Source organism: Galleria mellonella, unplaced genomic scaffold (genome assembly GCF_026898425.1).
Source record: "Galleria mellonella isolate WM207_F2 unplaced genomic scaffold, CSIRO_AGI_GalMel_v1 utg1073, whole genome shotgun sequence".
Classification (NCBI taxonomy): domain Eukaryota; kingdom Metazoa; phylum Arthropoda; class Insecta; order Lepidoptera; family Pyralidae; genus Galleria; species Galleria mellonella.
In genome coordinates this window covers 624,036-638,017 of record NW_026441969.1, presented here as the reverse complement: position 1 = coordinate 638,017, position 13,982 = coordinate 624,036, and the positions used below count along the sequence as shown (strand labels likewise).

The 13,982-nt window shown below is 32.8% G+C and overlaps 1 protein-coding gene across 1 annotated transcript; it reads left to right on the top strand.

Moving 5' to 3' along the window:
• Window positions 1–1,968: 1,968 nt before the first annotated feature.
• Window positions 1,969–13,851, top strand: LOC113513578 (putative inorganic phosphate cotransporter). The gene is made up of 10 exons (XM_052891655.1): window positions 1,969–2,080; window positions 2,517–2,821; window positions 5,904–6,089; window positions 6,648–6,786; window positions 7,997–8,220; window positions 9,036–9,188; window positions 9,265–9,397; window positions 9,975–10,096; window positions 10,751–10,873; window positions 12,541–13,851. The coding sequence occupies exons 1-10, from the start codon at window positions 2,014–2,016 to the stop codon at window positions 12,739–12,741; spliced, it is 1,653 nt and encodes a 550-aa protein (XP_052747615.1). The 5' UTR covers window positions 1,969–2,013; the 3' UTR covers window positions 12,742–13,851.
• Window positions 13,852–13,982: the final 131 nt, after the last annotated feature.

Genomic DNA, 13,982 nt, shown 5'->3' with positions numbered 1-13,982 from the left:
CATCTTTCGATGAAGTGGACGAAGTCGCGAATCAAAAACCAATGATTAATAAAATTTTCAATAAAAGGACAATCGAAAAAGTTGTTAATGATGATCCATATTGCAGTAGGTACTACCCTGTCGTAATAAAATTATAAATGTGAGAGTTTGGATACTTAGAAGTTTGTTACTCAATCGGGCTCAAACGACTGTATTAATTCGAATTTAATACTCATAATTGACCATTTCATAAATTAACAGCTATGAGAAAGTTTATAATGATATTTGTTAGGTTCTTAGTAATTCGGGAAAAGAGATAATTTTAAAAGCAATTGGATATGTAGATGAAGCGAAAGAAGAAAAATTTGGCGTTCCATCGTTTCTGCTTATCGTAATAGAAGATAGGCGTGATAGATGTGTATATATGTATCTATGGAATTGGGTACATAGACAATACTCTATATATTTTCATTTATACAACAAAAGCCATGGAAAATAAACACTATACAGTATTTGCGTTAAATTAAAATAGAAGAAATAGGATTTTCTCTCATAGAATTTATTATAGCATTTTTGAATAAGAATAATAAAGAATAAGATTCGTGTTGAAAAGCTAACTAGAAGAAAGACCATGAATAGACGAATGGACCGGGATTTCTAATGTTTTGCAGTTGTATTGAGTAGCAAGCTGAGAAAAAAAAAACATTTCATGTAACCGACGGCCAACCTCTAGTAATGCGAAGTGACCTGAACACGAAAAAGAATCCAATAAAGCATCCGGTGATTTGAAGAATAAAGCAAAATACATCAAAGCATATTCACTCACTCGCTCTCTTACAAGGAACGACCAAGATAATGTGATAATTGAAGGGTATTGATACAAACAGAACCAAGCACAGCAAAGAAACTTGATGATAATGAACTCTATTGTAAAGTACGAATGCTCAATTTTGGTTGAACAGTGAAACTGCTAGACGTATCCATAAGAATAATTATAGCCCCTATTCTTAGGGCGTAGTCTTCAATTACTTGCATAGTCGAGGGAGTATAAACACCATGAATCGTCAATAGAACCATGAGTAAGTTATTATGTCGCTTATGATACTTTTTTTTTTATGGAAAGAAAATGCAATTAGTAACCGTACCTGCACTATCGGTATACGTTGAAGAGTTACCAGTGAACGATGATGAAGACGAAATTAGGTCAGTGTGCTCATCATGGTGAATTCACCAGCATTTAATCGTGATGGTTTCCGACACTAGTTACAAATATATACTTGTTGTTCCTAAGTGCTATTTAGAAAAGGTTACTAGGTCTTTTATAGGAATGGGCATTAAATGTTATAATAAGATATCGAAGAATATTTTGGATCTACCGTTTGATAAGTTTAAAACTGTCATTAAAAAAACACTTATTGAACAAAGCCTCTTATACACTAAACAATTGAATGATAAATGTGCATGGTGTTAGTCGATTGTGCACGGGCTTTTAACGACCATGTAATTTTAGACTTTATACATTTAAATAAATACACATAATGTTAACAGAGATTTAAAAGAGTAACTGTAGAATTTCTCGCGGGCTCTTCTCAACAGATAACAACATACCAAACCTTGCAGTAAATTTTAAATAAAAATTACTATTTAAAAGTGCTTGTAAAGAAGTCTATTTGAGTAAAGACAATTTGAATTTGATGGGTGACCGCATGAAGGTCGACCCGATAGGGTAAGTAAAGTAGTAGTTTCCATTACTAAAAATCCTTCCACCTTCTATAAGTCCTTATACATCGCCGATTCCAAGAGCATTCTTAGCCTTAGAAACGCAAAAAATCATTGCAGCGCACCTCAATTGTTTATTTAAAGATCAAGCAACATAAAATACCGGAAATTTATAATATTATACTAACATTGACTCAATATTATTTATTAGGTGTCATAAAATGATAATTATACGTATTATTTTACTTTCACAGTTAGTTAATCATTTGACTCCATGTTACACGTACGCGATAAGCGTGTTCCTTGTAAAACACAATGGTAGAAAAATCCGAAAACTTGAAACAAAATGCTAACCACTACAATGATATTGGTGGCACAGAAGGTAAGATTTTTATATTATTTCTTGCACAATTAAGAAATGTACTATTAAAAAAATCCATCAAAAATCTCTTCCAAGTAGGCATTCTTGTGAGATATTGATATAATCAAAATCGTTTAATGAATTTCTTTGATCTGACACTTGTTTTGTAAGATATTTTTAGTTTCTGATTAATGTTATTGGAATCGCGCTTTGAAAATGAACAATTATTATTTCTCAGAACAAAATTGAGATATAACTTGAACCAATATTTGAATAGTTATTACCCAATTATCTAAACTATTTGTGATGGCCTTATTTCAGTGTACCAATAATGTATCATTTGAGCTCAATTTAATAAATTTTATATAAGACAATAGCAATGAAATAGAGAAATATAAAAAATAGACACTTTTATAATTTTTTATAGAGTAATATAATACATAATGCTTTTTTGCAGTTTCCGGATGGGGCCAAAGACACCAGCAATGTATTCTATTATTTCTGTGTCTAACAATAGCTTACAGTATGAGATCTTGCATGGGAGTGTCCCTAGTTGCTATGGTGAAACATGATATCAGTTTGGTGGAACACAACAATACAAATCATACAGAAAGTGTCATCCCTCACAATGAAACTATAACTGACAATAATGGAACAGAAATATCACATGCGAATACAACAAACAAAGACTCCAGTTTATATATCAGTGAGACTGAATACAAAGCAGCTGGCTTCTTCAATGCATTAATGTTGACACCTCCTGTAAGTATATCTATCCTAAGTTTCGTAAAGTGAAACTGTTTCATATTTAGATCAGTCTCATAAAACATATAATTAAGATAATGTTTCATTGTTAAATTTAAGATGCTTCCTACTTGTAAAACTAAGTTCGTTAAAGGACGACAAAAAGCAAAATATTTTAAATACACACTCGAGAGTTATGAAAAAACCTTTTTAGGCAAATAGTACCAATATACCTGCTTCTTTATGGCTGATCTTTCAAATTAATTAAAGAACAAAATATATCATGTGCACACCATACTATATTAACCGTTAATTATCCACTGCTAAATATAGGTCTCCCTGTATTTGAGGGTTTGCTTTTTTGTGGTTTATTTTGCTAGTAGTTGCCACGCTTGGCAACCGCAGTTAGGCTTTGAAGATATTTTAAGAAAAATGTTATTACCCATCCTTTTATACTTAAGTTTTCTTAGTAGTCTCTTACGACATCCACGGGAAGGAAGGGGTAGCCTATTCTATGCCAAGATCACAAGGCATTAAAATCGTTGCAGATTTGATACACGAAACACTGTCCTTGATGCTAGAATCTACTTCATGACTTGTTTTTATACTGCAATAGTATATTGAAATAAAAGCACTGTGTTGGAAGTCAGCGCAGCGAACGGGCGAACTTTTTTAATAAAGCTTTGCGTTAAAGAACGTTGCGTTACAAGATACTCTATGCACTCTTTGTTTCATATATTACTTCCAAAGTTAAGTCGAAATCATTTGCATATTTTAGAAGGAGTATTCCATGAGTAAAATTTAACATTTTCACCAGAGAAATATAAGCCTCTCATACTAAAACAGTGCGTTCAGCTGATTAAATATTATGGGAGAAATGTAAAGAAATTTGATTTGAAATATAAAATTTTTATTGTATTGTTTTCTATATCATGGACATAGTCTTAGTATTACGTATCATTAACGGTTTCAAATTTCACCACATGCAATTCAAAATCAGGGTGCCTACACTTATATTGATCACTTTATGAATTCACTTCCCTTTATATCATCATGAAAGATTTTTTTATTATCTCTTGAGTAGGAAAAGAACCAAATATCTAGTTATCTAGTTTATTGTTTTGTGGTAGTGCGTATGATTTGGATTGTTTTCATACAGAATTTTTAATATGACGTTGTTATCATTAAACGTTATTTATATTTTCTTCATCTTCTTCATTTACAACAATATAAAAATCATCATCATCATCACCATACCAGTTGTTAACAATCCACTGCTGTACATAGACTCCTTGGCGAAGGAGTGTTACCTGTAGTTGTTACGATTGGCAGGCGGGTTGGCAACAACAATTACGTTTAAGTTTATACTTTGAAAGGGACGCTGCTGCTCATCTCTCGATCATTAAATTCTCTTACGACACCCACGGGAAAGGAAGGGATGGCTTCTATGCTTAGACAAAATACAAATAATTTCTCGTAATGAAATCGCGCAGTTAAAAAATCCCACAATGCGACACATTTATTTATTTTATAAATATTTGAATATTATTATGTGTGTTATCGACAATAAATCAGTACAACAACAAATATTAAATTGAATAACATTTGACGTAGCGAGGCGTGTTAATTATTATACAACAAACCTTGAAACATTAGCTTTGTATTACGTTATCTGGATGACGTATCTGATTGAGATTTTGAAGAAATTGAAATTATCTTGATTGTAGTAATGACATTTAATGCGTTGTTAAACTAAAGCTACCGTTTTAATAGCATAGCGTAATATAACTTGATTGTGATTGACGTGAGTTTATTATAATTATGTATTATAATTATTCTACTTACGAAGTTTTTCACAGCTTCACACTGATTTTCTAATTTGATTACCATATTAAGATATTTATTCATTGTTATCAGCCGTTAACTGTCTAGAGCTAAACATAGGCCTTCTTCATAAGGGTGGGTTTATTGGTAGTTGCCACGCATGGCAACTGCAGTTAGACTTCGGGGATGTTTTAAGAGGGACGCTGCTGCCCATCCCTCGACCATTAAATTTGCTTAGTCGCCTCATCAACACCCACAGGAAGGAAAAGAGTGCCCATTTCAATGCCGGGACCATACAGCTTTTTATATGCAACATAGAATGGCAGACAAGCTGAGGGCCCACCTGATGGAAATTGGTAACCGACGCTTATAGACATGAACAGTATCATGGACATAACAATTATATTGTTTTGCCCACGGAGGTTTTGCCCAACCTCCATTCGTTGCCATTCCTGAGGACTAAGATGTTATGTCTCTATAAATTAGTAAATACAATGCCGTATCCTATCTTTCAAACCATGCAACACAGCCATGCAAATACAACTGCTTCACGGTAGAAACACGAATGAGACAGAGGTGCCCAAGCAAATAACTTTTGTACAAAATCTCCTTCTGATACACATATTATAAAAGAAAGCTGTTGAAATAAACTTAGAGAATTTTATTATTAGACTAGAAAAATAAATTGTTTTCAAAATATTTTTTCTTCATTTTTATGACTTACGTTAATTTTTTTAGCGCTGTCTATATACCATACTATATTTGTTGATTCCGATAATTGTGTAGACAGAATTCACGATCAGAGTTAGGATTACATTATATCTTGGCGTGACGTCCCCAGAACTGTTTTTACTATATTTTTCAAAGAAAAGAGATGAAATGTTTTATATGTATAATATGATTAGTTTACAGGAGTTTCTGCTTATTATGTTTGAATTTCTGGCAATATCGCCATTAGTAAATTGTTTATGATGGAATCCAATGGAATGACAATGCATGAGGAGTATCATGGGCGAAACGGTATACCTTGTTATATCCCTGCTACTGCTCATGTTTATAGGTGACAGTTACCACTTTCCATCGTATGGACACTCAGTTTGTTTGCCATTCTAAATTACATATAAAAATTACATCAATTTCTCTCAGTTTAAAGGACTTGTACTATTTCATAGATTTTAAAAGTCAATTTGTTGCCGGTAGTGTATTGTTGAACATAATCTACCTCTTACTATGTCACAATAATAATTTAATTCTGTAATCTTATTTTTTCGAACAGTACCCAAGATTTGGATGGAGCAAGCAAGTACAAGACAGCGTGATAGCATCATTTTTCTGGGGCTACGTAGTGCTGCAGATACCAGCTGGACAACTCGCTCACCGTTTCGGGTCCACTGCCCTGCTCTCTATTGCTTTACTTATCAATTGCATTGCATCATTGGGTTTCCCTTTGGCTGCTCATTATGTAAATATATTTTTAGATCTTACCAGCACTGATCACTGCTTGGTTATTGCTAAATTTATTTTTTACTAATTCTTTGTTGTTAATTTAATTCTTGGCTTTTATGAGTATTTAGATGTAGTACTGTACCTATGTTTTAACCGATACAAAATTCTAATGGCATTGGTTTGAAGCGATATATGAGTGAAATTAGTTATTGAAAAGTCAACAAGAAATGCAGCATATGAATTTAATAAATACACCATATATTTTGCAATGTTTTGTTTCTCTTCATGTCTACAGGTGACGTTTGCCACTTGTGTACCTTTGAACTTATTTATTTCAGTCATTAAAAACAAAAGCAATTATTTATTTCTAAACAACTTTTTAACTTCATTAATAAACATTTGTCTTTATATTTGCTCAAAAATGGCATTTTTATATATTTTTTTCACTTATTATTCTAAGATTTACCTACTATTCTAAATAACTAAATTTTTTTTTTGTATTTTATAAAGCTATTATATGTTGCAAAAATTACCAGTAATATAATGTTGATCGTTTATTAATTTCTGTTTGCAGGGTGGTTGGGTGTTGACGGTAATATTTCGCATAATTCAGGGCTTAAGTCAGGCTTGTGTAATACCGAGTCTGCATACGGCTCTTGGGAAATGGGCACCGCTTGCAGAGAGAGCAAGAATGTCGGCGTTCGTTCATGGAGGTATGTGTTTAATGGATACATCATTATATAGTTGAATGAAGTGTGGGAAGGGAAATTAGTAAGACCGTGTAACAATAAATACAGACACTAAACATGATCTAAGCTGATTATATTGATCAGAGTAGGGTATTCAAATAATACTCAACAACTAATTTGGAGTAATGTGTTCTTAAAGTCGATATGAAATAAACTACGGCAGTGTTTCCCAACCTTTTTTGCATGAAAATTTTTCGAAAAGTTTATTTGACGTAATCGCCAAGTTGATAATTTGGTAATGTCAAACGAAATTACACCTAATAAGTATTTACAGCATTTACTTTAATTTATTTTTTTTTTGTTAAATTTGGCTCCGATATCTACTCGTAGTATTGCATTTAAATGACGCGGAGCAAAAGGGTTAAAATCGCTTCGAGTCCATTTTTCAATTGCCCCCCCCCCCCCTCTTAACTATCAAATTGTCCCCTGAACTACGGCATGAAATCGAAATCGTTGACCGTACGTTAAATTAAGAACATAATTATTAAGACAGACATTATTGTCAGACAGTGTCAGACAACATTAATGAAATTAGAACTAAAAAACTACATTAAATTTTGATTCTCCTATATTAACTTTATGTTAGTTAGAAGCTTAAAATTCTACGTCGTTTATCAACCCATATCCCTTTGAGAAAAATATTCAGTTTTGTTGTTGATGATAAAGATTTCGATCTATACTCATATATAACCGTGCACAAAAAGCAAGCTGTGGTTGCCTATAAATGTAATAACAGTTAGATCTAATATACCAGTGTAATGTATTGAAATGTTTCGTTGTATCTTATGTTGATGATCCTATAAATAAATAAATAAAAGATTCGTAATGACTAAAATAAAAAATATTTTACATCCTATAGAGTCAAGTATTATGTCTATGCTAAGTGTTATGATTATACATAAAAATAAGGGCGAAGGATGGGCAGCAATGTCTCTCTTAAAACAGTTCTAAAACCTAACTGCGGTTTCCAATCCTGCCAAGCATGGCAACTACTGGCAAAACCTCCCAAGAGGGAGGCCTATGTTCAGCAGTGGACAAATAAAGGCTGATATGATGATGATGATGAAGTGTCATGATTAGTGAATTGACATATTTCTGTAACAATTACTATATTAATTAATTTATACAATACAAATATTTATAAAATATAATAGAAACATGTGTATTATTTCAGGATCCGCATTAGGAACAGTATTGGGACTTCCCATAACAGGTTTCATCGCAACTTCGCCTTTAGGATGGCCAGGAATATTTCGCTTCTACGGAGTACTCTCAGGGATTATGGGAGTAGCGATATGGTTGTTCGGTGCTGATAATCCAGCAAAACATCCTAAAGTGTCACCCGAAGAAAGGATGTATATAGAACAGGATTTGGGACAACAAGATGCAGACGCAAAGGTGAGAACATGATGTAAAAAATCTTTAGCATGACTAAAAGTTTGGCAGTCAACTGTATAACTTACTTTACGCCAAAATTTCAAATAAAACCGCATTTATTTTTATATTAGCTATCATTATTATATCAGATATTCTATCCACTGTTGAATATAGGCGTTCTCCATAAACTGCTATTGGAAACAGGGCTGTTCCTTTACATGACAGTTTAAAATTAGGCTGAAGTTTGTCAATTGTTACCACGCTTGGCAGGCGGATTGGTAACCGCAGTTCGGCTTTTGGTAATGTTTTAAGAGGGACTCTGCTATCCAGTTTTCGATGATTAAGTTCTCTTAGTCGCCTCTTACGACATCTATGGGAAAGGTAGGTGTAGCTCATTCTATTTCAGGACCACACGCCGTTTATATTAGTAACTAACCAAAATTGTTTTTTCGTATTGTTGTAAATCAGTGGATAATCAAATTTTGCACAATTCGTTTCCGTGTGTTTGAACGTTAGAGATATTTATGTATCAACTTTAGACTTACCTTTTTTTATGCAACTTAGAATGGCAAACAAGCTGACGGCCCACTTGATGGAAAGTGGTAACCGTCGCCTATAGACATGAGCAGTACCATGGACATATTAGAGTACACTGTTTCGCCCATAATACCCCCCATGCGTTGCCACTCCTGAGGACTCAGATGTTAATCCTCTGTCCCCGGTAAATTCACTGCTATATTCTTTAGAGTCAATTGTAAATAAATAAGCATAAAATATTACAAATACTTTCCTGTAATATATTTTAGCAAGGAATATATACCTAAATTATATTCCAGAAAAAAGCATCAGTACCTTGGTCCCGCTTGCTACGCAGTCGTGGTCTATATGCCATTGTCATTGCCCACACTGGATACACTTGGGGCAATCTATTTTTGTATTCTGAAGTACCTTCTTACATGAGTAAAATAATGGGTGTCAACATTAAAGCGGTAAGACGTTTTATTTAGACATCGTAAATTCTAGCTGTTTTAGGTCTAATAATAAAACTTTCAAATTATTTTTCAGAACGGTATGCTGACCGCCCTTCCGTTTTTCGTTATGTGGCTTACGAACTTCTTTTTCAGTTGGTTGGCAGACATGATTATCGTTAAGAAATACTTTAGTGTAACTATTACGAGGAAACTTGCCAACTCATTGGGTAAATATCATTGCTTAAATTAAAATTTACTTAAATTAAAATTGTTAATTGATTCCTCTAATTTTAAATTTACATCATTATTAATTAATTGATTTATTGCCATATTATTAGCACCATTATCATTAGTAATGACAAGTTTTGTTATACAATCGTTGAATGCGATCCGGGGATTTTAAGATCTAATCCCAATTAAAATTTCAATATTTTCCAAACTGGATTATTTTTAATACATCCTTAAAGATCCTTAAAGTCTCTTGTTAGAAGATTATCAAAATTCAGTGACACTTAAAGCCGTCATTGGATAAAGCACAATCGAGACGTTCATATATGATATTGGTAAACTAGTAAACCTTGAGGTCAGATATCACCACTTATATTAGTAAAACCACTACTTATCATTATTTTAATTAAACCAACATATTACTTATGGTTACTATTTTTTCTCCATAAATGAACGATTTTTGCGTATTGTAATTTGATTGGCTGATTATAGTTTATTTAGTTTTATTTCTTTTCTTTTGTACTTTATTTATTTTTTTATACCAATGAATACTAATACAGTAATGTTTCCTTTCAGGGTGTGTACCGGCAGCTTTATTGTTCATTGCATTGGCCTACGCTCCAAATGACATTTATATAGTTGAAACACTACTGGTTTTGATTTGCGCTTTTAATATTGCATCTCATGTTGGTTTTCAGGTGAGTTATAGACAAATAGATACATAGACAGACAGATAGATACTCATTATTGTTTTCTACTTAAGATTACATTACTAAATTAGTATATAAACGATTTATATAATAAAAAAAATATGTATTTAGTAAAATTGCGGTATAATATACATTCTCGGTTATTTATTATCATTATGATATAAACCTTTAACTGTCCACTGCTGGACATAAGCCTCTCCCTTGGGAGGTTTTGCTAGTAGTTGCCATGCTTGGCAGGCATACCGATACGACAACATAACCTTCAAGAAAAGAGCATATTCCTTTTTAAAAGGCCGGCAGCACACCTGCAATGCCGTAGGTGTTGTGGGCGACCTTGGGCGGCGGTAGTCACTTACCATCAGGTGAGCCGCATGCTCGTTTGCCCCCTGTTGTAAAAAAAAAGGCGGATTGGCAACCACAGTTAAGCTTTAGAGATGTTTTTAAGAGGGACGTTGCTGCCCATCCCTTAGTTAGCTAATTTGACAATTAGCTGACAAAAAGTTGACCCGTTTTTGGTACTCGATGCTCTGTCCATATAATCTAAGCATGTACTATTATTTAGGTGAAAGGCGGGACGTCAGTTTGTTTGTCGTTTTATATTGTAAAAGGAACATATTTATAATATTCTGTATGTTATTCCAGGTGAACCATATCGACATCTCTCCCAATTTCGCCGGCATCATGATGAGCATCAGCAATTTCTTCTCAAACCTTGTCGGATCGCTGGCTCCCATCGTCACTGGCCTTATTCTGAAAAGTGACCCGGTATTATTACATTCAATTTTTTATTTAATATTTTATTAATACTATATTATACTCGTATATAGAGCAGGGGTGGTGGACTTGACTAGACCCGAGATCTACTGTTTACTGACGAAACCCTGTGAGATCTACCAATTATATACTTCTTGAAATTTCAAATAAAACGACATAGTTTAGTACAGTATTTTTTATTTTATTAAAAGGGAAAACATAAAAATATAAATTATTCTTAGTAACTACTTATTTATGTCATTGTGAGGATTGCGTCTGAGCATGTTCTTCTAGGTTAGCAAAATATTGTATATATTTTTTTATACAACTAAGAATTGCAAACATGCAACCATTTTCCATCAGGTGGACCATCAGCCACATGATGGAAAGTGGTAACCGTCGCCTATAGACATGAGCAGTACTATGGACATAACAGAGTATACTGTTTCGCCCATGATACCCCCCATGCATTGCCATTCTTGAGGACTCAGGTGTTATTCCTATGTCCCCTGTAAATTCACTGCCATCAATATTATATTGTTTGTCTTGCCACGATCGACTGGACCGGATCGATCGAATCGACTGGACTGGATTCGCGATCGACCGGTTGGCCACCCTTTATGTATAGTGACAATTTATGAGGATGTTGGAATATTTTTAGCTGTTACTACATAAATAGATGAATGGATTTGTTTTGCTGAAAATTTGTTAACACTGAGATACTATGGGAGATATAATTTTGAATTCTTAAAAAAGAAAACAACACATAAGTTCACTTATTACGTACTTTTCTCTCTCTCTTCGTCCTCTCCATTACTGAAGGTCGTCCTTGAAAGGTGTCTGTTGCCTCTCTTATGATGTTATTCCATTTGCACTATCTTCACCTACTTGCAGCTTACATACTTTAATAATATAATTTAATTAATACTTGTATTACTAATTACACAGCTACTTAACACTTTTCAAAATTCAAAACTTTTTAAATAGTTTTTTCTTTGATAACAAACTAATTGCATGTTATTATTAAAAGTTTTATAAGTACACATTATAATGTAATAAGTATCTGTCAGTTAGCGCTCGCAGCACAGCCACTCGTGATTAAGAGTCTCGAATTAGTTCCGAAACTAGTAGAAATTTCTCGATGTAATTACACGTAGATTAAAGTAGTTATTACATTAAAACTACTTGCACAGTAAAACTTTTCACTCGGCATGATTACTTTTTAGTAAACATTTCGAAATACATAATTCACTTCATTGTTTTCTTAAGAATTTTATATCCTATAATTTAACACTTCACTGTACAATAAAGTGTTACACACAAACAAACAAACAGATAAAATAATACTCATGCAAAATATTTTGCAAGAGTATCTTTTTTTTTTATACAACTTAGAATGGCAAACAAGCTGACGGCCCACCTGATGGAAAGTGGTAACCGTCGCCTGTAATCATAAGCAGCACAGACAGAACAGACAGAACAGAGTATACTGTTTCGCCCATGATACCTCCCATGTGTTGCCATTCCTGAGGACTCAGGTATTATTCCTCTGTACCCAGTAAATTCACGCCATATCCCACCCTTCAAACCGAAACACAGCCTTTAAAGGAATATAAAATAGACCACGCTACGCTGTTATGTATATAATAATTACTAATAGTATTTAAATTAAATTTCAGGCCAACAAATATTTGTGGAGACAAGCGTTCTTCGTAGCGAGCGGTCTATACTTTTTCACGAATCTTCTCTACGTTCTATTTGGTACAGCCGAATTGGCTGATTGGAATGATCCTAACGATAGTGAAAAGAATGAGAAAAAAGATGAAGAGAACGCTCCAATGATCCAGAAACCTAATGTTGAAAGAAATGGGAAGTCATAATGGTGATGAATTAGTCAATATGTATTTATTGTTTTTTTTTTCTAGCAAAACAGTGCGTTATGGATACCATCAATAGAATGCTTGATTGTTTGCTTTTAACCTTTAAAATCCATATTAAAATCGTTTATTGTCAATTACTACTTAAGTAAGAATTAAGTGGATAAAATTTTAAGTACAAGAAATTTAAACATGTGACGATTCGAGTTATGGAGATAATTCGCAAATATTTTTTAATTCACCAGAGGGAGACTTTGTACAAAAGTCGATTGCTTGTGCACCTCTGTCCTATTCGTGTTTCAACCGTGAAGCAGTTGTGTTGTGGCAGTGAATTTACAAGGTACAGAGGAATAACACCTAAGTCCTCAGGAATGTATCGTGAGCGAAACAGGATACCCTGCTAAGTTCATGGTACTGCTAATGTCTATAAGTGACGGTTACCACTTTCCATCAGGTGGGCCGTCAGCTTGTTTGCCATTCTAAATTGCATAAAAAACATTTAGTCAAGTTAAGTTTCATTATGGCTGAAAGAATAATGTCGAATACATTTTCAAACTATCTACATTCTCAATATTTGGTAGCTTAATGTATTTTAAATTAATTTAATGTAATGTAATCTGTAACACATTTGAAGAACTTCGCTCTATCATTTAAAATATTTAAAATGATAGAGTGATTTAAAATATTTTAAATTTAAATTACTATGGCACACGTATGAAAGAAAACATTGTTACTTGTTTTATATGGTATATTTTACTTCTTTTTTTTGTAGATACAATCTTTTATCCCTTTTTACTGTGTATGTCTTTTGTTATTTGTGTGCTGTAAGTAATGCAAATAAATTATATATCTGTCTAAATGATAGAGCGAAGTTGTTTAAATGTGTTGCAGAGAGTTAGTGGATGCAGGTATATTATTAACTGGATGATATTATTATGTAGTTAATTGGATAATGAATGGTTAAAATGGCTATGATGAGAAAGATGAAGAATGTTTAGTAGTACTTTTAATTAATTAATAACGCCTAATTTTACATAGAACATTTTAGTATCATATAATTATTATTAATAATATATTATTTATTAAATTACGAGCAATAAAGTGTAAGTTAATAGAGAAAGGTTTATTTTATTTACATATATCTTTTTTTATTTTATATATATATATATATATATATATATATATATATATATATATATATATATATATACATTTTATAAATATATAATACTGACTTAAGCTTA